The sequence below is a fragment of the Delphinus delphis genome, chromosome 19 (assembly GCF_949987515.2).
Source record: "Delphinus delphis chromosome 19, mDelDel1.2, whole genome shotgun sequence".
Classification (NCBI taxonomy): Eukaryota; Metazoa; Chordata; class Mammalia; order Artiodactyla; family Delphinidae; genus Delphinus; species Delphinus delphis.
The window spans coordinates 47,223,920-47,246,094 of NC_082701.1; the positions used below are offsets into that span (position 1 = coordinate 47,223,920).

Below are 22,175 nucleotides of genomic sequence, written 5' to 3' on the forward strand. Positions count from 1 at the left end.
CAGGGAAACCTTAGAATGGTAGAGATTGGCCTGACCCTTGGGTCTCCGCTCCCTACCCACACGTGACCTAATTCCTGCAACCACCAGGCTGTCGCAATTCCCCCGGGATCCGCCCCTGGGCGGAGCTGACGGCAGGAGGCTGCCAGAGAACAGACGGAGGGAGCGGAGTGGAGATCCGGTTCCGCGTTTTGTCTCCGTTCCTCCCCCCGCAGTGCGTTCGCATCCTATTAGGCGATGTCACCGGGCCGCGGGCCAATGGGCGGGCAGGACAACACGGCATGGAGCAGCTCCACATGGACACCCCGCGCCGCCAGCCCTCTGTTTAAAGGGCCAGTGTCTAAAGGGTCACATTCGCCGGTGCGGATGGGGCCACAGTGTGGAGGGTGGGACGCTGAGAGGGAAATTCTGCAGTTGTGCCCTGACCTACCCTTTCCTTTTCACCACCCTCCCTTTCAAACCAAGCCTCTCTCTCTCCTTCCTCTAAACTCTCGTCTTTGTCCACGCGTGTCTGATGCGGGTGGAGACTCCAACTGTGCCATCCAAGAGGCCGCCCTTTGCTCTGGGGCCAGGCTGAGGGCGGTTACGGCGAAGCGTCCACAGCCCAGACCAAGGGGGCGTGGCGCAAATCGGGAACAACAACGTGGAAGGCGGAAACTCGGCCCTCCCAGTGGCTGGGCGACTGAGGCCGCGGGCGGGGAGCGGGGGCGGGGCCACTCCGCCCGGCCACAACCGTACTCGCTGCGGGGGCCGGGACCCCGGCTGGCGCTCGTTACGGCCTCTTCTTGTGCTAGAGTTTGGGGGCGCCTGGGGATACAATTAGAAAGTTAGTCCTTTTTGAGGTCAGCTTGCCCAAATTCTCTCATTTTTCAGATAAGGAAACTGAGGCCCAGAGACAAGAAGGGACATGTCTAAGGTCACTCAGTATTCCAGTTCCTCCTTGCCCCGCAGGAGCAGCATTTATTCCTTACCCCACGGATGACTGTTCTGAAGGCAGTTCTGGGTCAAACAGAAAAAAGTGGAGGACTACCAAACTGCTCGCATGGGAAGGGGGGGGTCTGACCACTTAACATATTGTGGTGGGGGAGGGGGGACACTAAAAATCTTCACCTGAAACCCTGCTGTACTGCACAGGAGGCCACACAAACCCCACCTGTACAGTTGGTAGTGACAGGCATAGGCAAGCTGAAGGCATATTTGGGGCTCCCTGGAGCATGTCCAGCTCTGCTGTGCCAATGCCCGCAAGCCTAAGGCCCCTGGATCTTGGCCCCAGATTCCTTTCTTTGCTAATCAGTTCTAATTAGAGTGGGACAGTGCCAGTTGCGTTCAGGATCTTGTGGCCTGGGCTTCACCATCATACAAAGCCAGAAAGCAAACCTTTATGAGGTTGGCTAAGTGGCAGATCAATCCATCCCATTCCATCCCCACTTTGCCGTTAGAGGGGTACAGTCCTATCTGGGGAACTAGAGGAGAGCTAGACACATATAAAAGGTGTACAAATGATGCTTGCTGGCTTTGTGCCTTTCCTTTGAGGTCATAATGCATGCCAGGGAAAGAAAATCTGCACAGATTCTGGAAATCAAGAACCTAGTGAACAGGAGGAAGGGGGTTGTTTGCCAGAACCAGTCTACAGGGGCCTCTGATCTTTGCACACTTAATGCCCCACCATCTGTAGCTGAGCAGAGAGGGGCCATTACACACAAATGACAGGGTGACACTGGCTTTATGATGAAGCTGGAAAGCAACAGGGGATCAGAGCAGTAACTAACAGCCAAGTTCTTATTTGCAGGATGAATGCTTTTCTCCTTGGAAGGCTAGATCTGTGCTAGTCCCAACATTGCTTCCTTTAAGGTGTCTGATACCTGCTCTGTGTGTGTATACACACACACACACACACAGTCTTATATATGTAAGTGACTTGAGATAATGTTGCTGACCAAGTTCTCACTTTGTTAGGGGTCAGCACTGTACCATTCTGCCCAGTGGCCCAGGATGCTCAGAGAGCGACCTCCAGCTGTGCCCTTCTGCCTTCCTCAAGTGGTCATGGCACTCGCACAGCCCTGAAGTCTCTTCTAGAGGCTGAAGTCCAATTTTTCTGACTCGTCAGGGACCAGCTCTGTCACAGCACAAAGGCACCCCTCTGAAAAGTAGTGCTCTGAAGACAGCTTTTCCTTCAGGGGTGGGGAAGCAGGAGGTAAAAGTGGGGTGAACACAGAATTCAAATGCCAACCTCTCCCTTGTCCCCAATAACCCATCTGCTCCAGAGCTTAGTGGAGATGCTCGTTATTTAAAACAAACAGCCTTCCTGGCTTCACATGATCATCTGTTTATTTGGGTCATGTGGGGACAGCAGCCAGGGTATGTTAGGCAAAAAGCAAGGGTTTAGAAAGGAGGCTTTTCCTGGGCCTGTTGCTGCCAACAGGAGCCTGAAAATGACCAGAGTTTCTCATGAACCAAGGTTATTCTTGTTGGGGAAGGGACTGTGGGGATGGGAGACAGATACCTGTGGCAAGGGGGAGGATAAAGGAGAGGGGAGGATAAAGGAGAGGAGTGAATAGGAGGGCTGTTGCATTTTAGCCAGCTTCCGGTTGCAAGGGGGTGGAGCTCAGGTAGAAGCTGGCCATTTATTCAGTCAAGGGAAAGTCTTTTTGATGTTTCAGCAGAAAGATTAGCATGTTTGGGGAATAAATCAAAGCCCAGCCATTTCCAAAAAGTTGTTCCTAAAGTTTCTTTATGGCTTCTAGTGCTTAGTACCTTTGGGGCGGGAGGAAACCTGGCCCATCCATCATTGTGTAATTCTCATGGGAGGATTTTCTATTTCCACTCTTCCTCCTCAAGTCTTTTGTACCCCAAGGCCCAGTTCAACCCCCTGAATGTTTTGTTTTTGGTTTTTTTTGGCATCATGGCTTGTGAGATCTTAGTTCCCCGAACAGGGATCAAACCTCGGCCCACAGCAGTGAAAGTGCTGAGTCCTAACCACTGGACCACCAGGGAGTTCCCAACCCCCTCAATTGTTTAATATGCTGAGCTAGTGACATTCCCTAATGAGGCTGTCTCCGATCCCCCCACCATTCACCCCAACAAAACTCTACATATATACATAACCCTAAGAGCTATGCAGATCAATTCCCTGACCCTCCAAAACATAAAAACAATAAGATGAAGGAAAGAGTGTGAAGCCATAGAACAAGTATACCAGATCCCAAATGTCCTAACCCTGTAGGCCTGACTTCTCAAATTATGCAAGTTGTCTTGGAGAGCTTTTCACCTATTATAGTTAAAACAAGACCAAAGGGAGAAAGCTGAGAGATGAAGAGGGAAAGACAGAAGACTAGTACACCCAGGGACACAGTACAACAGTACACGACGTTCTTTTCACAAATATTTACTGTGTGCCTAACATGTGCCAGACACTGGGCTATCTTCATAGCCAAGGCCAGGGGAACTTTGGTAAGCCAGAGTGGGGTAAAAGATCACAGAGCTGAACTCAATTCCACAGCGATACCCGGAAAAGGTAAAGCTTTGCTCTCTCCCACCATGCTGGGTGTAGCACAAGAGATCAGAGGACTATATAAAGATCTGTAAGGAAGGGTACTGATATACTCTTTTCACTGAAGTCTTCACCCACCTTCCTCTACTCCTGGTGAGTTGTCAAAGGACCTCTCCTGAACCTATGAAACTGATACAGTCAAGTCCAGCCTTCCCGTTCACCTACTTCCTCTTCATTGGCTCACACAATGGCAGAACTGGAAGAGTTTCAATCACCTAGACCCATCTCCCAAGAGGTGTTTTATCCAAGGTCACAAAGCTGCTTAGTGTTAGCTGGGATGAGAAGTGGCCTGGTTCTCTTTGGAGTGTGTGGGACAGCTCAACCTGGGGAGGAGGGTCCAGGGTCCTTGAAAACCTCACAGAAATGGCTGATGATGGGGAGCTGGCTGAAGACAGAAATACTCATTGACTTTGCTTAGTGGTGCCCGATAAACAAGCTTAGCAGGTGACTGAGAAGGCAAGGAAAGAGAATCAAACTTAGGATCCAGGGACTCAGAGGACACTGTACTGCCTCAGGCCACTCTGAGGAATGAAGATCAGGCCCAGGTAGACAGCCATTCTTCACTGGCGCTTATGTCTGGCTTGAAAAGGTGACTGGGGGAAAGGGGCAGATTTTTATCCAGGCAACCGCCCTGGGTGTGGATACTGAGTAGTAAGGAAAGAAATGCAGTTCAGAAGCAAAAAGGGAGGAGACACACACTCTGAGCTTTTCTGAGAAACCAAGGCGGCTAGCAAGCAAGCAGTACAGCTAGAGAGATGGGGTCCATGGATGACTTGGGAAGGAGGAAGCTGATCAAAGGGGAAAGGCACAAGGGAAAGGATGAGGACTTCAGTTACTCCTTTGAAGACAAACAAGAGGTGGCTTTATGAGAGTAAGTTAATTCAGGTCATGGGAGTGAGACTGGGCAAAGTTATTAGTAGAGGGAGGCGGAGTCTTGCAATCAGAGTCAAGAGCCAGCTGGATCAGTGGGGGTGGTGGATGTCAAAGACAGGGAAGGCCCCTCCCAGGGCAGAGGGGCTGGAATGCAATCAGTGCCCCACACAAAGGACTCTGGTCCTCGGTCACAGCCAATCCAAGCTCACACGTAAAAGCAAGCCTGCAGATCAAGTCTTTAAAACTCAAGATATCAGCTACCTGCGCTAGTGACTGATGCTCTCTCAGAAGAGTACGTAGGGCCTGGACCAGTGGCCTCTTACTGGCTGGACTGCCTCCATCCAGGGCTCAGCTCCATGCCCACAACCGGATTTCTTACCAAGGGACCGGGGCCCATTGGGAGAGTCTATACTGGGCAGTGCTGGGGACACTCTAGGACTCTCGAGGAGCCACATTCCAGCCAGTGCCTCTCCTCCCACTTCCAGGCTGGGGGCTGGGATAGTACATACCCCTGTTCCCGAGCCCCCAGCCCCCAGCCCACTTGAGTCCCTGTTCCCATCACAGACACCTCACACAGCAGTGCTAGAGTTCACCAGTCATCTCTCTGAAGAGTTTACTCTGTGATAAGTCTGAACCATTCACTAAACACAATTAAGTCCTTATAACTTACAACACACACCAACATAAATGCAAGTGTTAAATGTAAAAAATAATGTCAAAAAGAGCCATAATAAAATACAGGCAAACATTTTTCCGCTCCAAGGGTGGTGAAAGAGGTTTCTACCCATAAAGGCAAACAAAGAAAATATAAAGGAACAGTTTTGGCAGATGTGATTATATAAGCCCTCTAAAAGCTCCTTGACTGTAAAAACAAAATAATTATCACCCACCATAAACAAGAACAAAAGGTAAATGACAAAATGGAGGGAAATATTGGCAAGATGTGCCCTTGCAATTTCAATAACAAAAAGAATACTTGGATAGAAAAGTGAACGTAGAACATAATTTAAAATTCATAAAACAATAAATATATGAAGTAACATAATATATATATGAAAATGTTTGGCCTTGCAATACCATGATAAAATTAAAACAGTGAAAATATTCTTTATCAGTTGATAAAGGACTTTTTAAAACTGGCCTTCTAGTGCTATCAAATGTGTGGTAAAAACAGACACTTGTGGAAATGTAAAGTAGCACAACTTTTTCAGTGAACAAATTGGCAATATATATGGAAAGCCTTTAAAAGAGCATTATCCCTTCTGCTTCAGTAATCCTTACATAAATTTATCCTAAAGCAATAAGAAAACACATAAACACTTCTGTACAAACATATTCACTAAGCATTATTTACAGAAGTGAAAACCAGAAAACCTGAATTTCCAACAAGGAACAACTGGTTTCGTGAAGTGATGCTCACAATACGGCACGTGAAGAAAACCGGGTTGCTAATAAACGAAAATGTTAACAGTGGTTGTTTTTGGGCAGTGCAATTACCGGTAATTTTTATTTTCACAAGTTTTCCCACACATGGATTAATTTTATAATCAGAAAAAGGTTATCACAATATATTGCTAAATGAAAACGTTTATAAAATAGTAACACAGAACGTGACTCCACATTTGCTGTTTAAAAATATATATGCCTATAAAAATACTAAGATAACAAAATGTAAAATAACTCCATTTGAGTAGTGGAATTATAAACTTTTATTATTTTCTAAAGTTCTTACAATGAAAACATTACTTTCGTAAAATGAAATTATGTTAAAGGGGAAAAGTTCTCCCGTGCTTCCTCAGGAAGGGCCTCATACCTAGTTTTTCTTTCTGTTTCTTCACCCCCTCCCCCTAACGCATCTAAACCTGCTCTTTGTGCTGCTTAGCCCTGAAACCCCCCAGAGACAGTTCAGGCTTCCCTCACAGTCCAGGTGAGAGGTGTGGAACAGCACTAAGGCACTGGCACCAGGGCTGGAGAGGCTGGGCTGGATTCCGGGGCTCTTTCGAAGGTGGTGAGGAGAGGGAGACGCGGAGATTTCTAACGTGGACGGCTGGGTGCGTGGTGGCCGAGAACACAGGAGAGAAGCAGGGGCAGACAAGCTGAGTTTGCACAGCCACAGACCCGGGGAAGGTGTCCACTGGGTGGCTAGCTACGTGGGTGTTGGAAGTTGAGGAAAGGCCTAGACTTGGGCGTGATGAATGTAGGAGTGAGCAGGACTGAAGTCACGGAGTGGACACGGTCAGCCACAAGTGAGAGAAAAAAGCGAGGCCCATGGATAGAATCTTTGGGATTCTCCCTTTAAGAGGTGAGGAGAACTCTTAAAATGGGAGGGTAGGCAGCAACCAGACTTCAGTAGCTGAAATAAAGAGTGAGGAAAGTGGAGGCAGCAAACATGTAGACACTTCTACCACTTGGTGGTAGAAGAGGCCACAAACTGGTGGTCTACCAGGTCTCTATACAATACTGAATTCGCTGTTAGGGTTTACATATTTCTCCTAAATCTGGATTTCTGGATTTCCTCAAGAAAGAAGAGGAAGACCCAACAACACTGGGCAGCCATTTCTGCATGGCAATAACAACCGGAATCGAAAAAAAGCTACTTCATAGCAGGAGTACTCCATTAGTGGGAGCTCCAGCCCTTCTCGCCTGGCCCCTGGTGTAGAAGATGAGGAAATACTTCCCTTTGTGAATGAAAGTCCTCATTAGTGCTCATCTAGACTTCGCTGAAATGGAGGCCAGCGTTTGACCCATAAGCCCCACATTTGGCCCCCGAAGGCAGATCCTGGGACAAACATACCTGAATTAGGGATCCTGACCAGACTGCGAATGCCCATTTCCCAGCAAGAGACACCGTATCAAAAGCCTCTGGAGGGCTTCCCTGGTGGCACAGTGGTTAAGAATCCGCCTGCCAATGCAGGGGACACGGGTTCGAGCCCTGGTCTGGGAAGATCCCACATGCTGCAGAGCAACTAAGCCCGTGCACCACAACTACTGAGCCTGCGCTCTAGAGCCTCTGAGCCACAACTACTGAAGCCCGCATACCTAGAGCCTGTGCTCCGCAACAAGAGAAGCCACCACAAGGAGAAGCCTGCGCACCTCAACGAAGAGTAGCCCCCGCTCTCCACAACTAGAGAAAGACCGCGAGCAGCAACGAAGACCCAACTCAGCCAAAAATATATAAATAAAATAAATTTTTTAAAAAAGCAAAAGAGAACAAAACCCAAGAGCGCCTGGAATTACAAACGTAGGGGAGCAAGCCCGCTCTCACCCACTGCCCCAGGCTCAGCGGCGCTCCCTGGGCAGCCTTCTTTTGGGCAGAAGCAGCACAGGCTTCCCTGCATGGCTGCCAGGGCCCGCCCCCAGCTGGGGACTTCCCGGCTCTGCTCCCAGACGCTCAGTCACACTCCCTGAATGGGCCCACCCGATGGCAGGCAGCCTTTCCTTCTCTCCAGATTTACACAGTCCATTCCTCTACCTGGGGAAGAAGACTTGCTATTTTTATAACAATTGTTACCTTCTCCAGCAAGATCAGAAAATACGTCAGTTTTGCATTCTGTAAGTGAAATATTTGATGCTGCCTAAAAAAAAAAAAAACTTTCTTCTGTTATTATACAATTACATATTGTCAAAAGAGTCGTTACCTAATTATCGGTTATTGTACGTTGATTCTGATGCAACATGTGCTTGCATTAGACATTTTATTTTGTGGTTTTGCTATCTACTTAATTATCTGTACTACTGCCAAATACAAAATTCTATAAAGATTTGGTAGCATAAGTTAAGAACTAATTATAAGCAATTTCACTTATTACATCTTGTTCACTGATCATAGGCTGGAAAATTACCTTCAAATGCTACATTGTGAAGGTGGGTAAGAGATGCTTTTCTATTCCCTGTGTCATATAATTGAAGTCTCCTTCCCTAGAGATGGGTCAAATAAGCCCAGAAGCCTATTTCCACCCTCAGTGTAGCACTTGTTATGAATCTTGAGATTTGGTATGAAATCTCAGTCTCTTATCTCTGGACCTGAGTTCAAGTCCCACCTCTGTGACTTAGCTCTGTGAACAACCTTAGGGCAAGTCACTTAAGTTCTCTGAGCTGCCACTTCTTTAACTGATCACACAGGGACTCCATACTTCTTTGAAGGGTTACTAAGTCAGAGAATTTACATAGAGGACGGACAATAAGTACTGGTTCCCTGTTCATCCTCCCAGTACACAGGAGCTTGGATTTTGCTCTCAGTCAGAGAGTAGCAGTCTACACCCGCAGTTATACACTTGAGGTCTCAGCCTTTTCACCTGAGTCTCCTGGTAGAAGATTTTCTGACCAGAGATTGAAAACTCAAAGGAGACTAAAAAGAGGTGAGCAAGTTGAGACGCCTACTCTTTGTTCATGGACTCTCCCAGGTGCTTTAGTATTTCTCTCACTTAACTGCTGCTACAACTCTGGGAAGCAAGAATTCTTCAACGTTTGTATGAGGAATCCAAGCTTTAGTGAGAATGACTGACCCTGTAAGTAGAACTGGAACGCAGACCCAGGTCTGATGAACTGTGAAGGCTGTGCTCTTCTCTGTTTTCCGCTCCCCTGCACTTTCTGGTCCACTCCGTCTTACCTCCGTTCCCTGGCTCCTAATAAGCACCTGTGGTCCCTCACTTCCCTGAAGAGAGCCGGAGCCCCCCATGTCTCTGCTGGGGCTGAGAGCGGCAGAGAGGCTGCACCTCAAAGGGCATGCAGAGCTGCAAGGCCTTCAGTCACAACACAGTCCCCTGGGGTAAAAGCAAAGCCTCCGAAAGGCAGCATTAGCTGTTCCAACCAGCAATTGAAAAACATAAACCGCTGTTTTAGTCATTTGGGTGAGTCACAGCAGAGGATCTGAATGTCTTTACAGAGCAGAGCAGGAACTCTCTGGTATGTGTGTGAGGCCCTGCTGCTCGTGGGTGAGCCTCACGCAGGGCTTTCTAATACTGTACTGGCACGAGCACCAAGAGGTTTGTACTTGGGAGCATTAGGAAGTTCAAGACCATCAATGCCCTGCTCCAAGAGGCAGAGGCCAATCCATTCTCACCAGTAAAGCCTCTTCTGGGTTTTCCTGGGGTTAGTGCCCATTCAGCAAACTGATTCTCCTGAGCATTAACTTCTCCAAAAAAGTTGTGGTCACATCCCTTTCCCAGGGCACCTCCTGGCTGGCTGTAAAACTGCTGCACCTTTGAGACCTTCCTTCTCTCAGAGGGTTCCTTAGTTTCCCAAACTGGACCTTCTTCCTCCTCATGTACAGGTCTCTTGCATGGCCACCTAGGACATCTGTTCCTCCTCGGCCATAAAAATAAGGGCAGATGGAGTTTCCCCTTGAGCCCACACAGACCCAGGGTTAGTGACAGACATGTTCCACACAGAAACACCTCTTGTGGAAAAGAAGGCCCAGCTAACCTGTATAATATACCTAACACAGAACCAACTGTGACAATGTTTTATGTAAATAACACAGCACATGCATGCTCTCCAGCAGCCAGATAAACCAAAACAAGAATTAAAAGACAAAAGAAGATTGAAAGCAGCTTCTTTCTTAAGGCTCTCTATATTACTCTTCCTGCAACATAAAGCTTTTGAAAAGTTACTATTTAAAATCACTAAACATCCCCCTCTGGTACCCCCATTAACTAGAGACCAATAAAAAGTTGATCCAAGGGACTGACCCAACCTGGATATATTTTAGAGTAGCAGGACAAGTCAACTGGTACCATAAAGAAACATAAAAAGGCTGAAAGCTTATGCCCAGACTGCAGGGTGGTGGGGTTTTCTTTATTTCTACTTTTATCTCTCTAATTTTTTTATGTTAAAATATACTTGCTTCCATAAAAATGTTTATCTGAGTAGCAACTGGATATTTCAAGACAATACCAAGGACACTATTTTATCCACGCCACAGTGAAGTTGATAAAAGGGCCAAATACGCCCCCATGTGGCTACAGAGGAAAATGCCTCGGTTTAAGTAAGAAGGAGGGGCTTACAGGAGGCCTCGAATTTTCTACAGGCCTTTGCATCTTTTTCACACCCTGCAGTTTTATTACTTGTCAGAGCTTAGAAGTTGCTGTGCTCACATGGTAAGCTTTGATTTCTATCAAGAGAAGAGAGGTTTCATGTTTTTAAAAATATATACTAAAGTTTTAAGTAATCCACATGCACCCTTAAGGTCAGCTGAAACTCTAACACAGAGACACTAACCCTACTAGGACAAGCAGCGATGCTCTGGCGTGTGAATGCCTGGGCAACGATGTGGGGTGAAGGGACCAAACTGCTGGAAGCAAAGCAGATTCCAAAGAACAAAAGCAGCTTATTCCCCTCCTTGGAAAACAAGTTCAGCTTCTGTTCCCACTTTGGTTATCAAGAGATCAGAAGCCAATGCAAGGGACCAGAATAGAATTTAAGATAATACCACAAAGATCGTATTCCACACCAATCCATCAACATGAACTTGACCTCTAGACACTTCGGCAAGTATCACTCAACATTATGATACCTGGGTCAATAACCTATTTCTTCTAAAAAAATTCCTCTTCCCCATATCAGAGGTGTAGGCTACCACATATCACACGGCGTTGTAAGTATATGCGTAAGTGAAAGAATTTTTAGATGTTTTTTCAAAAGTTTCAATGTTCTCTCATTAAATAGAAATAGCTATTCAGAGAAGGAAACGAAGACACACAAATGCAAAAATGGCACTCACAGCTCTGGCACTGGAAGCTTCTGTTGTCACATACTTTTTAAATTCTAAGAGCATTACCTTAACACCTACAAAACGTCCTCCATGACACCAGGCCTTAAACCTGGGGCACCAAACACATATAGACACAAGACACATCTCCTGGGCCTGCAGGTCCACAGAGGATTCTTTGGAGACCTCTAAGTATCAGACTTAAACAAAGGCTAATACTGCACCTGAAGCACAGTTTGAACAGGCGAGGAGCATAAATAATGCACTCCTGCGACAACATGGAAAAATACAAGACATCAGATGAGAAAAGAGCATAATATAAAACTGCAGCATGAACACAACCAAAGTTGAACCCACATACTCACACACCCCATCTACAGAAAGAGATTAGAGACTAGAAGGAAACACTGAGATACCAATAGTGGCTGTGCTTCAGAAGGTTGAGACTAGGGGTGATTTTGAAGCTGTTTTCTCCTTTCATCTTTCCAGATCTTTAATAATGAGCATACACTACTCTTTTATAGTGAAACAAACAAGCAAATACTTAATGATCACTTATCGAGTGAATGGTTGTCATCTAACTCACTTATCCTAAAATTTTATGAAGATATAAACTAGGTTTGGGTCCAGCATATGATTCCAATGTGTCCTAAGAGGTAAGCAGAGCAGGATGGTGTGGGTCAGTACAGGAGATGAGCACAGGAATCTAGGGCCCTGCAATGAATCTTGGCTCTGTGGGACCCTGGGTGTTGGTTTCCTTATCCTGTCAAAGAAGAGGCTGGACTAGCATAGTGGTTCCTAATCCTCAGTGAGTTACTAACTGCTCTCTCTAAGTCAGGGACCCTTCTCTCCAGAAGAAAACCCCAAATATGTCCAGAGCTTTCGGAAATAATCCAGGTGGCTATGGGTTCTCCAGAGGTTCACGGACCAGGTTAAGAACACTGGTTGGTTAATATGTTCTCTTCTGCAGCTCTGTCTCCACGGCCACAGGGAGGTATAATATGGTCCTATTTCCATTTCCTGTATCTTTGCTGAGGGACTGGTCTAGCTGCTGCTAAAGTATGCCAAGGTCACCAGTTTTCTGCCCCAACCAATGTCACCTTTTAAAAGTGTGGCTTAACTACGCAGTCTTCTTCGCAGATAGCAAGGAGCTCTGGCACCATACTCAGAAATTTCAGGCTAAATAGAACCCTAGGCTGCTGGTGTAAAATCAAGCCATGAAAAGTCAAGCACAGCAGAGGATAACTGAGACACCAAGAGAATAAAAGAGAGACTCCTTTTCCAGAGACGTTCCTGCCAAGCCCTGACACTACAATTAGAAACATGTTTTAAGAACATGGTTACCTCGGCCTTAGAATTCTCCAATGGTAACAGGTAAACAAAGAAGGGATTACAAGGGAACCCCAAAAAACCGTCTTTGATCAGCGACAACTTATCTGCCAATAGATGAGACTTTCTTACGCAACTTACTACACATAACTATCTTACTCCATTTTTATTTCTATCATCAATCACCTATCCATTCAAAGCCAAGAAAATATTTTCCCCAACCCCAGGATTCAAACAGGATTGACAGTTTTCAATTCTGAATACTCTTATATTAGCTCCACTTCAAATGTCGAAACAAATTAAAAAATATTACACACCAGTAAAACTGCTACAAAATAGTACTTTAAACAGGTTGGAGGTAGGGGTATGGCTTCATTCTGCTGTATCTCAGTCACATCTGGCAGTTTTGATTCCCTAATTCTGTTTCTGAAATAACCAACATCAAAACAGACAAGAGTCAGGAATATGCCGATGTTTCCGACGTTTCCAGGCGCTTCCTGATTGGCCCTTCTTCCTGGCATTACTGAGCTTTCTCTCCCTGACTCTCCCGCCACCTACCATTAGGCCAGTTCCCTTCTCAGGACTGACACAGGGGTCATCAACTATATGTACCCAAAGTCTTCAGTCTTGAAGGTGACTTTAGAAGAAGGTACAGGGCTATCTGGTATACCACCTCCACCAGGGGGTTGAGAAAGTCACCCCTTCTCAGGAAGCAACCAGGGGTGACAGAGTGTGATGCTCTGTAAGTTCTGACCAGGATCAGACTGCAAAAATAATCCTTTTGGCCTCAGAAAACCAGTCTAAAGCTAAGGTGATCAGCTTAAGTCAGGTTTAAATCCCTTGTGAGTTTACTGATGGCTTTTTGTTGATGCAAATAATCACAATTCTTCCTCTGAACTACCATACTACAGGGCCCTGTTAACTTAAAAAAAAAGGGAGGGGGATGTTTAAAATGGATTAATTTGTTTCAGATAATTCCAGCAGGCCAATGGTGGGATTCAGCTTGCCACCCCACAGGCCACACTCCAAAGCAAGCTGCTTTACTGTGCAAGGAGTTTGGAGTTAACTAGCAACAAGCCTGAAAATTTGGTTACGTATATAAGTACAAAGCTGGTTCATCAAATCCCTGTTCTGGCCCTCAACCCAATGCATTTCAACTAAGGCATCATCTACCTCCTTCTTAACGTTTATCAAACACTTGAATAGGTAACATCCAGCCACTCTTTGGAGATGGTTCCCTTTTTCAGATACTGGGTTGCTGAATTGCTCAGAAGCCTCTTGGTCCTGGGCTCCATTACTGGAGCCTTTACAACTTTCCCAAACCTCCATCTCTCCCTTTTCCTCACTCCTTTCATCCTCCATGGGTTCTGGGTTTTCCTCCTGGGAAAGCGAGTCCTGGTTTGGGCCATGGCCCTCCACAGTAGCAGACTCGCCTTCCTGTAGAGCAGGCCCACACAGAGCACTCTCCTGGGGACCCTGAGCCAAGTCTTGGTTCTTGCCAGACTCTTTAGCGGGGGACCTTTTCTCTTCCAAGGCTTGGATGACGTTCTTGGGAGCTCGGGGAACTTCTCTCAGTTGTCTCACTCGGTCCCTTTTCTTCCTCCTTAAGTGAATCCAGGAGTTTTCTATGGCTGTTAGGAAAAGGCTAATTTCCTCCTTTCCACAGGGAACTCGTTTATGCTGGACCTGTTCGGAGGAAAAACAGAATTTTATAGGAAATCACTTTTCCCCTCTGAAAACTCCTTAGAACTTTCTTTTTTTAAAAAAGAAAAGAGGTCTTCCCTGGTGGCACAGTGGTTAAGAATCTGCCTGCCAATGCGGGGGACACGGGTTCGAGCCCTGGTCCAGGAAGGTCCCACATGCCGTGGAGCAACTAAGCCCGTGCGCCACAACTGCTGAGCCTGTGCTCTAGAGCCCAACGAGCCACAACTACTGAGCCTGCGTGCCACAACTACTGAAGTCCGCACACCTAGAGCCCATGCTCCGCAACAAGAGAAGCCACTGTAATGAGAAGTCCGCACACCGCAGCAAAGAGTAGCCCCTGCTTCCCGCAACTAGAAAGAGCCCCGCGCACAGCAATGAAGACCGAACGCAGCCAAAGATAAATAAACTTTTTAAAAAATTAAAAAACAGAAGAAAAAATAAAAGGAAAAAGAGAGATTATTATAAGTACTTCTTCAATGTGCTTATTAACCAGGTACCTTCAGATCGGTGAGAATTTTTTCAATCCATGTTGTCACAACTACTATGCCTTCCACTGTCTCAGAGCCCAAAGACGATGCTTTGAGGGATAATTCTTTCATCACAGATTCCAATACTACAAACGTAATGGGTTTCCTTGGCTTCTCTAATTTTCTTCGCTTACTTGGTGGTGACTGAAAGAAAAAGAAGGCATGGGAGAAGAGGGAAGGTTATCCAAGTAACTAAATCTCATGCCTTATAATGAGTTCAGCTTGGGAAATATCCATGACCTCTGCTACCAATCACAGAGCACGAAAAACACAAAGGCGTTTGCATCTTTATTTTTAATACTCAAAACAACCCTGCAAAATGGGTTTATCATCTCCCCATTTTACAGAAGGGAAAAACTAAGATACAGAGAGCCTATGTAATCAGCTCCAGGTCGCAGAGTTAGTATTTGTCAAGTTAGGATTTGAACCCCAAAGCCAGGTCTTTTCTGCCATACCATGCTGCCTGTGTTCTGGCTATCAGTACGTAACTCCTCCACTTACTAAAGGTCCTTAATCTACCTGTTGTGCCCAAAACAGGCCTGTGCAAGTATAATTTCATGGCACCTCAAGGACCCCAAGGGCATTGTGTTATTTTCTATAAAGAAATGCATGGCTTAAAATCACCACCTTGTAGCCTGAGTTTATACTTGCCAAGGCTTGAAAGAAAGCAGCTGGTGAGCCACAGTTTGTGAGATCACATGCTAGGAATGACCAGGGCCATCAGAATTACATCGGCGGAAAAGGACGCTGAATCTTGGTTAACATTAGGGCCAAGCCAGTGGCTAGCTAAGCACTGCCTCTCAGCTGGGGAGAGGGGACACCAGTACCGAAGAGAACAGCGGATTTGAAAGCTGGTTCCACATAACTCAAGGTTGTCGTCTTTCTTTAAATTTCAAGCTTGGAAAGTGATTTACACTCTAACCACTAGAGGGACTCAAGTTCCATTTTAAAAACCAAGTGACACTGCTGTATTTAAAGTTTATTTCTTTAAAGTAAAAACTTGCTAAATTTTTTTAAATGACTCAGCTAAGACCAGATATATTATGGATACTTTAAGAGACAGACTTGTAGACAACTTTTATCAAAACTTAAAAAAAATTAAGCTAATTCTAAGGTTAAATGGGTCAAAATGAGCAGGATTATAAGAAGGCTCAAAAAAAGAAAACACCTAGTCAGCTTTGAAGATCTTCTCCTAAAGAAAGGCCTCTGATAATTGTGCTGCTAACTCCAATTCTGCCTGGAAACAGTGACAGAGCACGTCCATATACACACATAGTCAGGTCCAGTTACTGGGTGAGGCCTTATAGGAACTAACCAGCTACTCCCTACCCCACACATACACAACAAAATATCCAGTTTATTCTATGCTAGAAAACTTTTAGATGGTATTTCTTAGAAACAATCTACATTTTCTCTTTATACCAGATATTAACCAATAAAGAATGGAAATTAAAGAACAATAGAAAACAAGCTTAGAAGAAAAGGACCAAAAACAAAGGGTGTGTGTATGAGTCAGAAACCTGCCCTTGAGAAATGAATGGCGGACTCTAAGCCCTGAGTCTGAACTTGCTCAGTTAATGTTTCAGACAAGATGAGACAAATTCATGTTGACATTAAGATAGTAGTATTGTTATTACTCAATCACCCAGCATAAGAAACATAATTTCTACAATTACGGACAGCCTAACACTTTGCACTAAGGAGCTTAAGATATGATTATTAAGCTGGGGGTGAAAAAAGATGGTGGTGTTGTAGGAGGAGGATGGGGGAGAAGAATCAGATTCCCTTTCCACTTCCTGACATCCAAAGGCTGTTAACATGGAAAGGTCACCGTCACAGGGCCATCCCTGACAGCACACCAAAGGTCATCTACAAATATGGCTAAAAGGATAACGCCCCATCTCTCTTCTGATAGAGGTGGTAATCATTTGTGCTCACAAATTCCAACCAGCAAAGTGAAGATATTGCTGTGTTTCTCATTTCCTGCACTATTCTTCTCCAAAAGTAAGAATGGACTCATCATCATTTCTAGAACTAAAGGAGAAAAATGCATCCTCACCAAACTTAACAAGAGCTCTATCAAGGATCCACTTTACAAGTTCCAAGGGAGTCAGAAACAACAAAGCAGTTTATTGCCTTCTTACACCAGTACTAAAATGAAACCTCCTCTATCTCATATATTCCTCCTTTACCTTGCATCCTGGCTCCAGTGTTCCATATACAATGGTCAATCAACAAATCTGGTATTTCCGAAGATTTTTAGTGAATTGCTTTAATACACACACATATTCTCAGGATTGTTTTAGTTTTACTCTACTATAGAAACTAGGTAGGCACTCAAAGAGACAGATAATTTATACTTTAGAAATTCTCAAAGTTTTTAAATGATTAGAGATTAACTTAAGCCTGGCTTACACCAATCATTCCTCTCCCTTTCTCGTTCGTACTGTAAATTCTTAGTAGGCAGGGCCAGAGTAAAATACAGGAGCAGGTCTTAAAGAAATTAATAGTTAAATTCAACCCCACAGGTTCAACAGTAGGTAACTGTATATATACCCTGTTACAACACCAGTAAATAGAAGCTATCTGTTTTTCCCCAACTGAGATGATCTTAATTTGCTAATATGCTTTTAAATCTCAAACCACAAATATTTTCAATGAAGAGTTCTACACTCAAACTGTCATAATATAGTTTAGAAGACAAAGTAACATAAATAATTCAACATTTTAAAGCATAAATTTAAAAATCAATAATTTACAATGGTTAATTCAGTTTAGTGCAAAGAATCAGAAGGTGAATTTACAACTGGTTTTGGATTAGAAGATGAACTACTGTATTACCCAGCTGAAATTACAATGTGAAAGAAGTTTGGTGGGGAGCTGTAAATCCCGCAGGGGATACAGGTTTTGTATTGCTTGAACTGCAAGGATTCAATGAATAAAAATCAACGGGGAGGAGCGTCAAGTGTTACTATACTGAAACCATAAATTGGACAAAAACAGTTCTTAAATTTTTAAAATATGCTTTACCTAGCAGAGCTGTCTTTAAATTTCTTAAATCATCACTCTTATATTAATTTCTAGATCTCAGTGGTACAATTAGTCAGGAGACTTTCAAATTAGGTGTAACCTGACGCAATCCCGTGTAGCATCTGCTATGCTGCTGAAGCTCTGCTGTTAACTACAGCTAAGGCAGAAACTCCCAGTGAAGCCACAGGCTGCATGAAAGCTTTAAGAGCTCCCTCGTATCTGCAGGAAAAGGGAGTCATTCACTAAGATCTGCTGAGCATGAAGCCACAGCCTCCTCGTTTAGACAAAGCAGCTTCTAGAATGGTCTGGAGGGGAAAGGAGTGCTCTTGGCTACTGCACTTGGGTCCTCCCTGCTCTACCATACTCTGAATGGCTACTGCCCCAGGTCCTCCAGGAACAAGCAGAATGTCTGTAAGCTGCTATTCAGCACAGGCTGTCATTTATGGAGAAACAAAGCCAAGCAGCCAACACTGACACCTGGCTGGAATACACACAGGAGGTGCGCTGGGAAGGACAGTCAGACCATCTTGCCTTATTCAAATGTGTATCAGCTCTGCTGCCATGAAGTGGACAAAATATTTTGTTGTCTAAAAGTGCGGCTTCCTTATTAACAGCCCAGTGGCATTTCTGTTGTTACCTAATCTGCCAGGTTACTGTTTCTAAAATGTCCCTGTAATCATTCCTAGATATATTCAAAAACAATAAAAAGTAAAAAATCAAGGGGAAGAAAAGTTTATGTAGAATGCTACCTATCTAAGAAAGGGTGGCTATAACTACATGTGTATTTCTTTATATTAAAACAACCAAACAAAAAACAATGGAAGGATAAATTATAAAATCGTTTAAATAGTAATCCAAGGAGAAGAGGGATTGATTGGGGTGAAAGAGACAAGAGAAAGAAGCTAGACTTCTAACTATATCCTTTTCAATATTTGATTTTGAAACCATGGGTAAATATCTTTTACAATTACAAAACAAAATTAAATAGTACAAAAAGAGGCAATCCCTAAAAATATAAAGTAGAATGAAACAAATGAACGTAACTGTGTACGGACTGGTGGCATAAACCCACAAAAAGGAAACATTCCAAATGACTTTAAAATCCATCATGAGACAGTCCCCAAGGACAAAAGAATGAAAAAAAAAAAAAGCTATTTTCACAAATCATTTGGTGATGTTAACTTTGAGACTGCCGTGGTATATCATAGGCCAAAACAAATGAGTAATTAATTATGGTCAAGGACTGAGATTTTTGGCATGGAATTTTTGAACAGGAGATATAGACAATTGGTGAAGTTAAGTAGAAACTAAATAGAAAGTCGGAACTAGGATGTATTTTATCTTTAAAAACAAAATCGAAAAATAGTTGCTGCCAGCTCTGGGGAAGAAAAAAAACATATTTTTGGGGGGAGCAACCTGTCATACTAGACAGCAAGGGAGCTACTACCCAAGACTCTAGTATGATAAGACGACTCAGCATCCAACTTGAATAAACACTCCATGGGCAAAGATGGGACATAATCTGTGCATCAATAAAGATAATAAGTGTAACAGACTGAAAAATACTGAAAGTGTAAATCCATGAGTTCATAATAGTCTAAAAACAAAACCTAAACCACCCTCTTTGGTCACTTCTGGGAGATGCTAGGGAACCACTAACTCATTATTCTTAAAACTGAAAAGTAAAGCAAAATAATCAAGCATTTATCCTGCCTTTACCAGATGAACTGTACCTCAACGTAACCAAATAGTTGATATGGGGAGTTTCTCTTTATAAGTACTTTAGCAATAAAGAAGGAATAATAGAATCGGAATATCAACATTCTGCAACTCTAAATGAATTAATGGATCCAGGCAATGATCATCAATGACTGCTCACATTGTAAGAAGACAAAAGCAAACATTATGTGCCTCCTGATGGAAGTTCTGAAGCATACCACACACCACCTAGAAAGCAGTCTCTCCCCCACCCCCCATCAAAACTGTACAATATCTGATCATGCCTCTGGCTCTAACTGCCAATTTATAGGAAAGACAGGGTCTGAGGAACATATTAACACCACGGAGATGCACTCAGAAAAATCCAGATATAAAAAACTCTATAGGACAAATATCCCATTTTCTTTAACAAATTACAAGGGAGTGGGTGACAGAAGGGGGAAAGAGGGGGTGGACAACCATACTAAAAGCAATTCAAAGGATATATCTATCAACTGCAACACATAAAACTTAGTAAGACTCTAGTTTGACAAACTTTAAAACATCTGAGACAGTAAGAAAAATTTGATCAACTATACAGCCAACATGAAGGAATTATAAATTATTGTGGTTATGTTTTTTTTTTAAAGAATCTTTACCTTTTACAGATAAATATGAAAATGGTTATGGATAATATACTGTCTGAGATTTGCTTCAGAATCGTCAGGGCAGGGGGAAGGAGTATATGGAATACAGATGAAACAAGAATAGCAATGAGCTGTCAACAGTCAACGTAGGTGATTGATAGGTAAACACTAGGTGTCTTCCTAGACTGTCAATCGACTCAATATTAAAATTATTTAACTTCAAAAACTAAAAACAAAGATATATATTATGGAATACAATACAAAATTCAAATGCATATTAAAGAGAAAAGAAGAGACTTCAAGAGTACAGAGTGCTTCCTGGGAAATTCTTTATTGTCACCTTGATGCCCAGGGATTTGTCAGAAAACATTTCCTCCTATAGCTGATACTTCAGTGGAAAAGTCTGAGAATCACTGTACCACATCATTTATTCCTTCATTTTCATTTATTTAATAATTATTATTTGAGGACCAGACACTATACTAGGTTGATGCCATGTAGAAGACACAATATGGACAAAGAGTGAACACAGGAGCAGGATCCCAATATCAATTTAGGAAGAGTGAGGGCAAACTTCACAGGTGGCAGTATCTGAACTAACTTGATAGATGAGAGTCTGATGGTCAGAGAGGAATCTCCTGGAGAGGGATCAGAGAGCAGAAGCTCAACATTACTGGGGCATCAAATATGGAGGTGGGTGAGAAGGAATGGTGGGGAATGACAATACAATATATTTTACTGAGCATTTACTATATACCAGGCACTGTGTTAATTATATTTAATCCTCAAAACCCTATGTGGTAGGTACTATTATTACCCCCATCTTATAGATGAGGAAACTGAAACTTAGAAAAGTAACCTGCTCAACATAAAGCTAGACAGGGCCCAGCACACAAAAGGCTTTTTCTATACACTATGCAATAGTTTTGGTGTTATCCACCATGCCACAGTTAAACAGAATACCAATACAAACTACTAGGTCACAAGGAAGTTCATGCAGAATACAAATGACTGAAAGAGATAAGTCCAGAGAGATTTCTATGGGCTGCATGGTTAAGAAGGCTTTATGCAGAAGCTGGAATTGAGCTGGGCTGCAGTGGAGGGAAGTTCACAGGAAGGATCAGAGAAAGGGCTGTGAGCAAAGGCTGTACAAAGTCAGTTATGACTCTGGCATCGTGAAAAGACTGTGGAACTTCTAATATCGTAGAAGACAGTACAGTCAGGAAAACAGGGAGCAATTAGGATGGAAGGGAAAGTCAAAGACAGATTTGGGAGGCCCAAGGAGCCACTGAGGAGCTATACATTCTTTGAATGGTGAGTTTAGGATGAATCCAAGTGACTGTTACATGGAAGGCTGTTGGGATGGCCTATAAGCAAGGTGATGAAGGGTTGCCTAAGTAGGTTAATACATGGCTAGGCTGGAATAAAAGGCAGTCCTCTGGCAGTACAGTGAGTAGGAGCTTAGGCTGTGAAATCAGACTAATCTGGGCTCCAACCTGACTTTTCAGAGCCTCCAATTTCCTCATCTAGGAAGTGGGGATACCACCACGTATTCGACTTGTCAGGTTTAAATAAAATGACATAATGCGTGTGAAGCATTCACATCACAATTTGAAGCACTATATCCACTGCTTTAAATCTACTATACCTATTAACGTCCTGCTTGCAATGCTGCTCCTTAGTAGAAGTCCTACATCATTCCTTTTAACATTCAACAAATACTTACCAAGCACCAACTATGAGTCAGACACTGACAATTCCTCCTCCGTGAAGTCCTCTCACACTAGCCCAGCCTGAACCATTTCCTTTTCTGAACTCCCTAATTCCACACCATTCTGGTCCCTAGCATTCATTTCATTACTTACTCATATATAAAATTTTGTATCAATACTTCACATGTTCTTCTCTCCCATAAAACTGATCATCATAAGGTACAGAAAATGGTATCTTATTTCTTCGGTATTATCACAATGAACATCACACTTAATAAGAAAAGTAATTAAGAGGAGGAGCCTTAGCTTTGGTTTTGTTCAAGAGCTCAGCTCCCTAACCATCACATCTGTTTTACAGCATAATATACAGTCTGGTAGAGTACTGGTTTTCTAACCATG

The 22,175-nt window shown here is 43.6% G+C and overlaps 1 protein-coding gene across 2 annotated transcripts in view; it reads right to left on the reverse strand.

The window, feature by feature from the left end:
- Positions 1 to 5,816: 5,816 nt before the first annotated feature.
- Positions 5,817 to 22,175, reverse strand: part of METTL16 (methyltransferase 16, RNA N6-adenosine) — a 62,839-nt gene continuing 46,480 nt past the window's right edge. For both annotated transcript variants that reach the window (XM_059998150.1, XM_059998151.1), the window contains 2 exons: positions 14,660 to 14,833; positions 5,817 to 14,144 (listed from right to left, as the gene is read on the reverse strand). In XM_059998150.1, the coding sequence (XP_059854133.1) occupies positions 13,521 to 14,144; positions 14,660 to 14,833 (798 nt within the window). In that variant the 3' untranslated portion in view covers positions 5,817 to 13,520. The remainder of the gene's footprint in view (positions 14,145 to 14,659; positions 14,834 to 22,175) is intronic.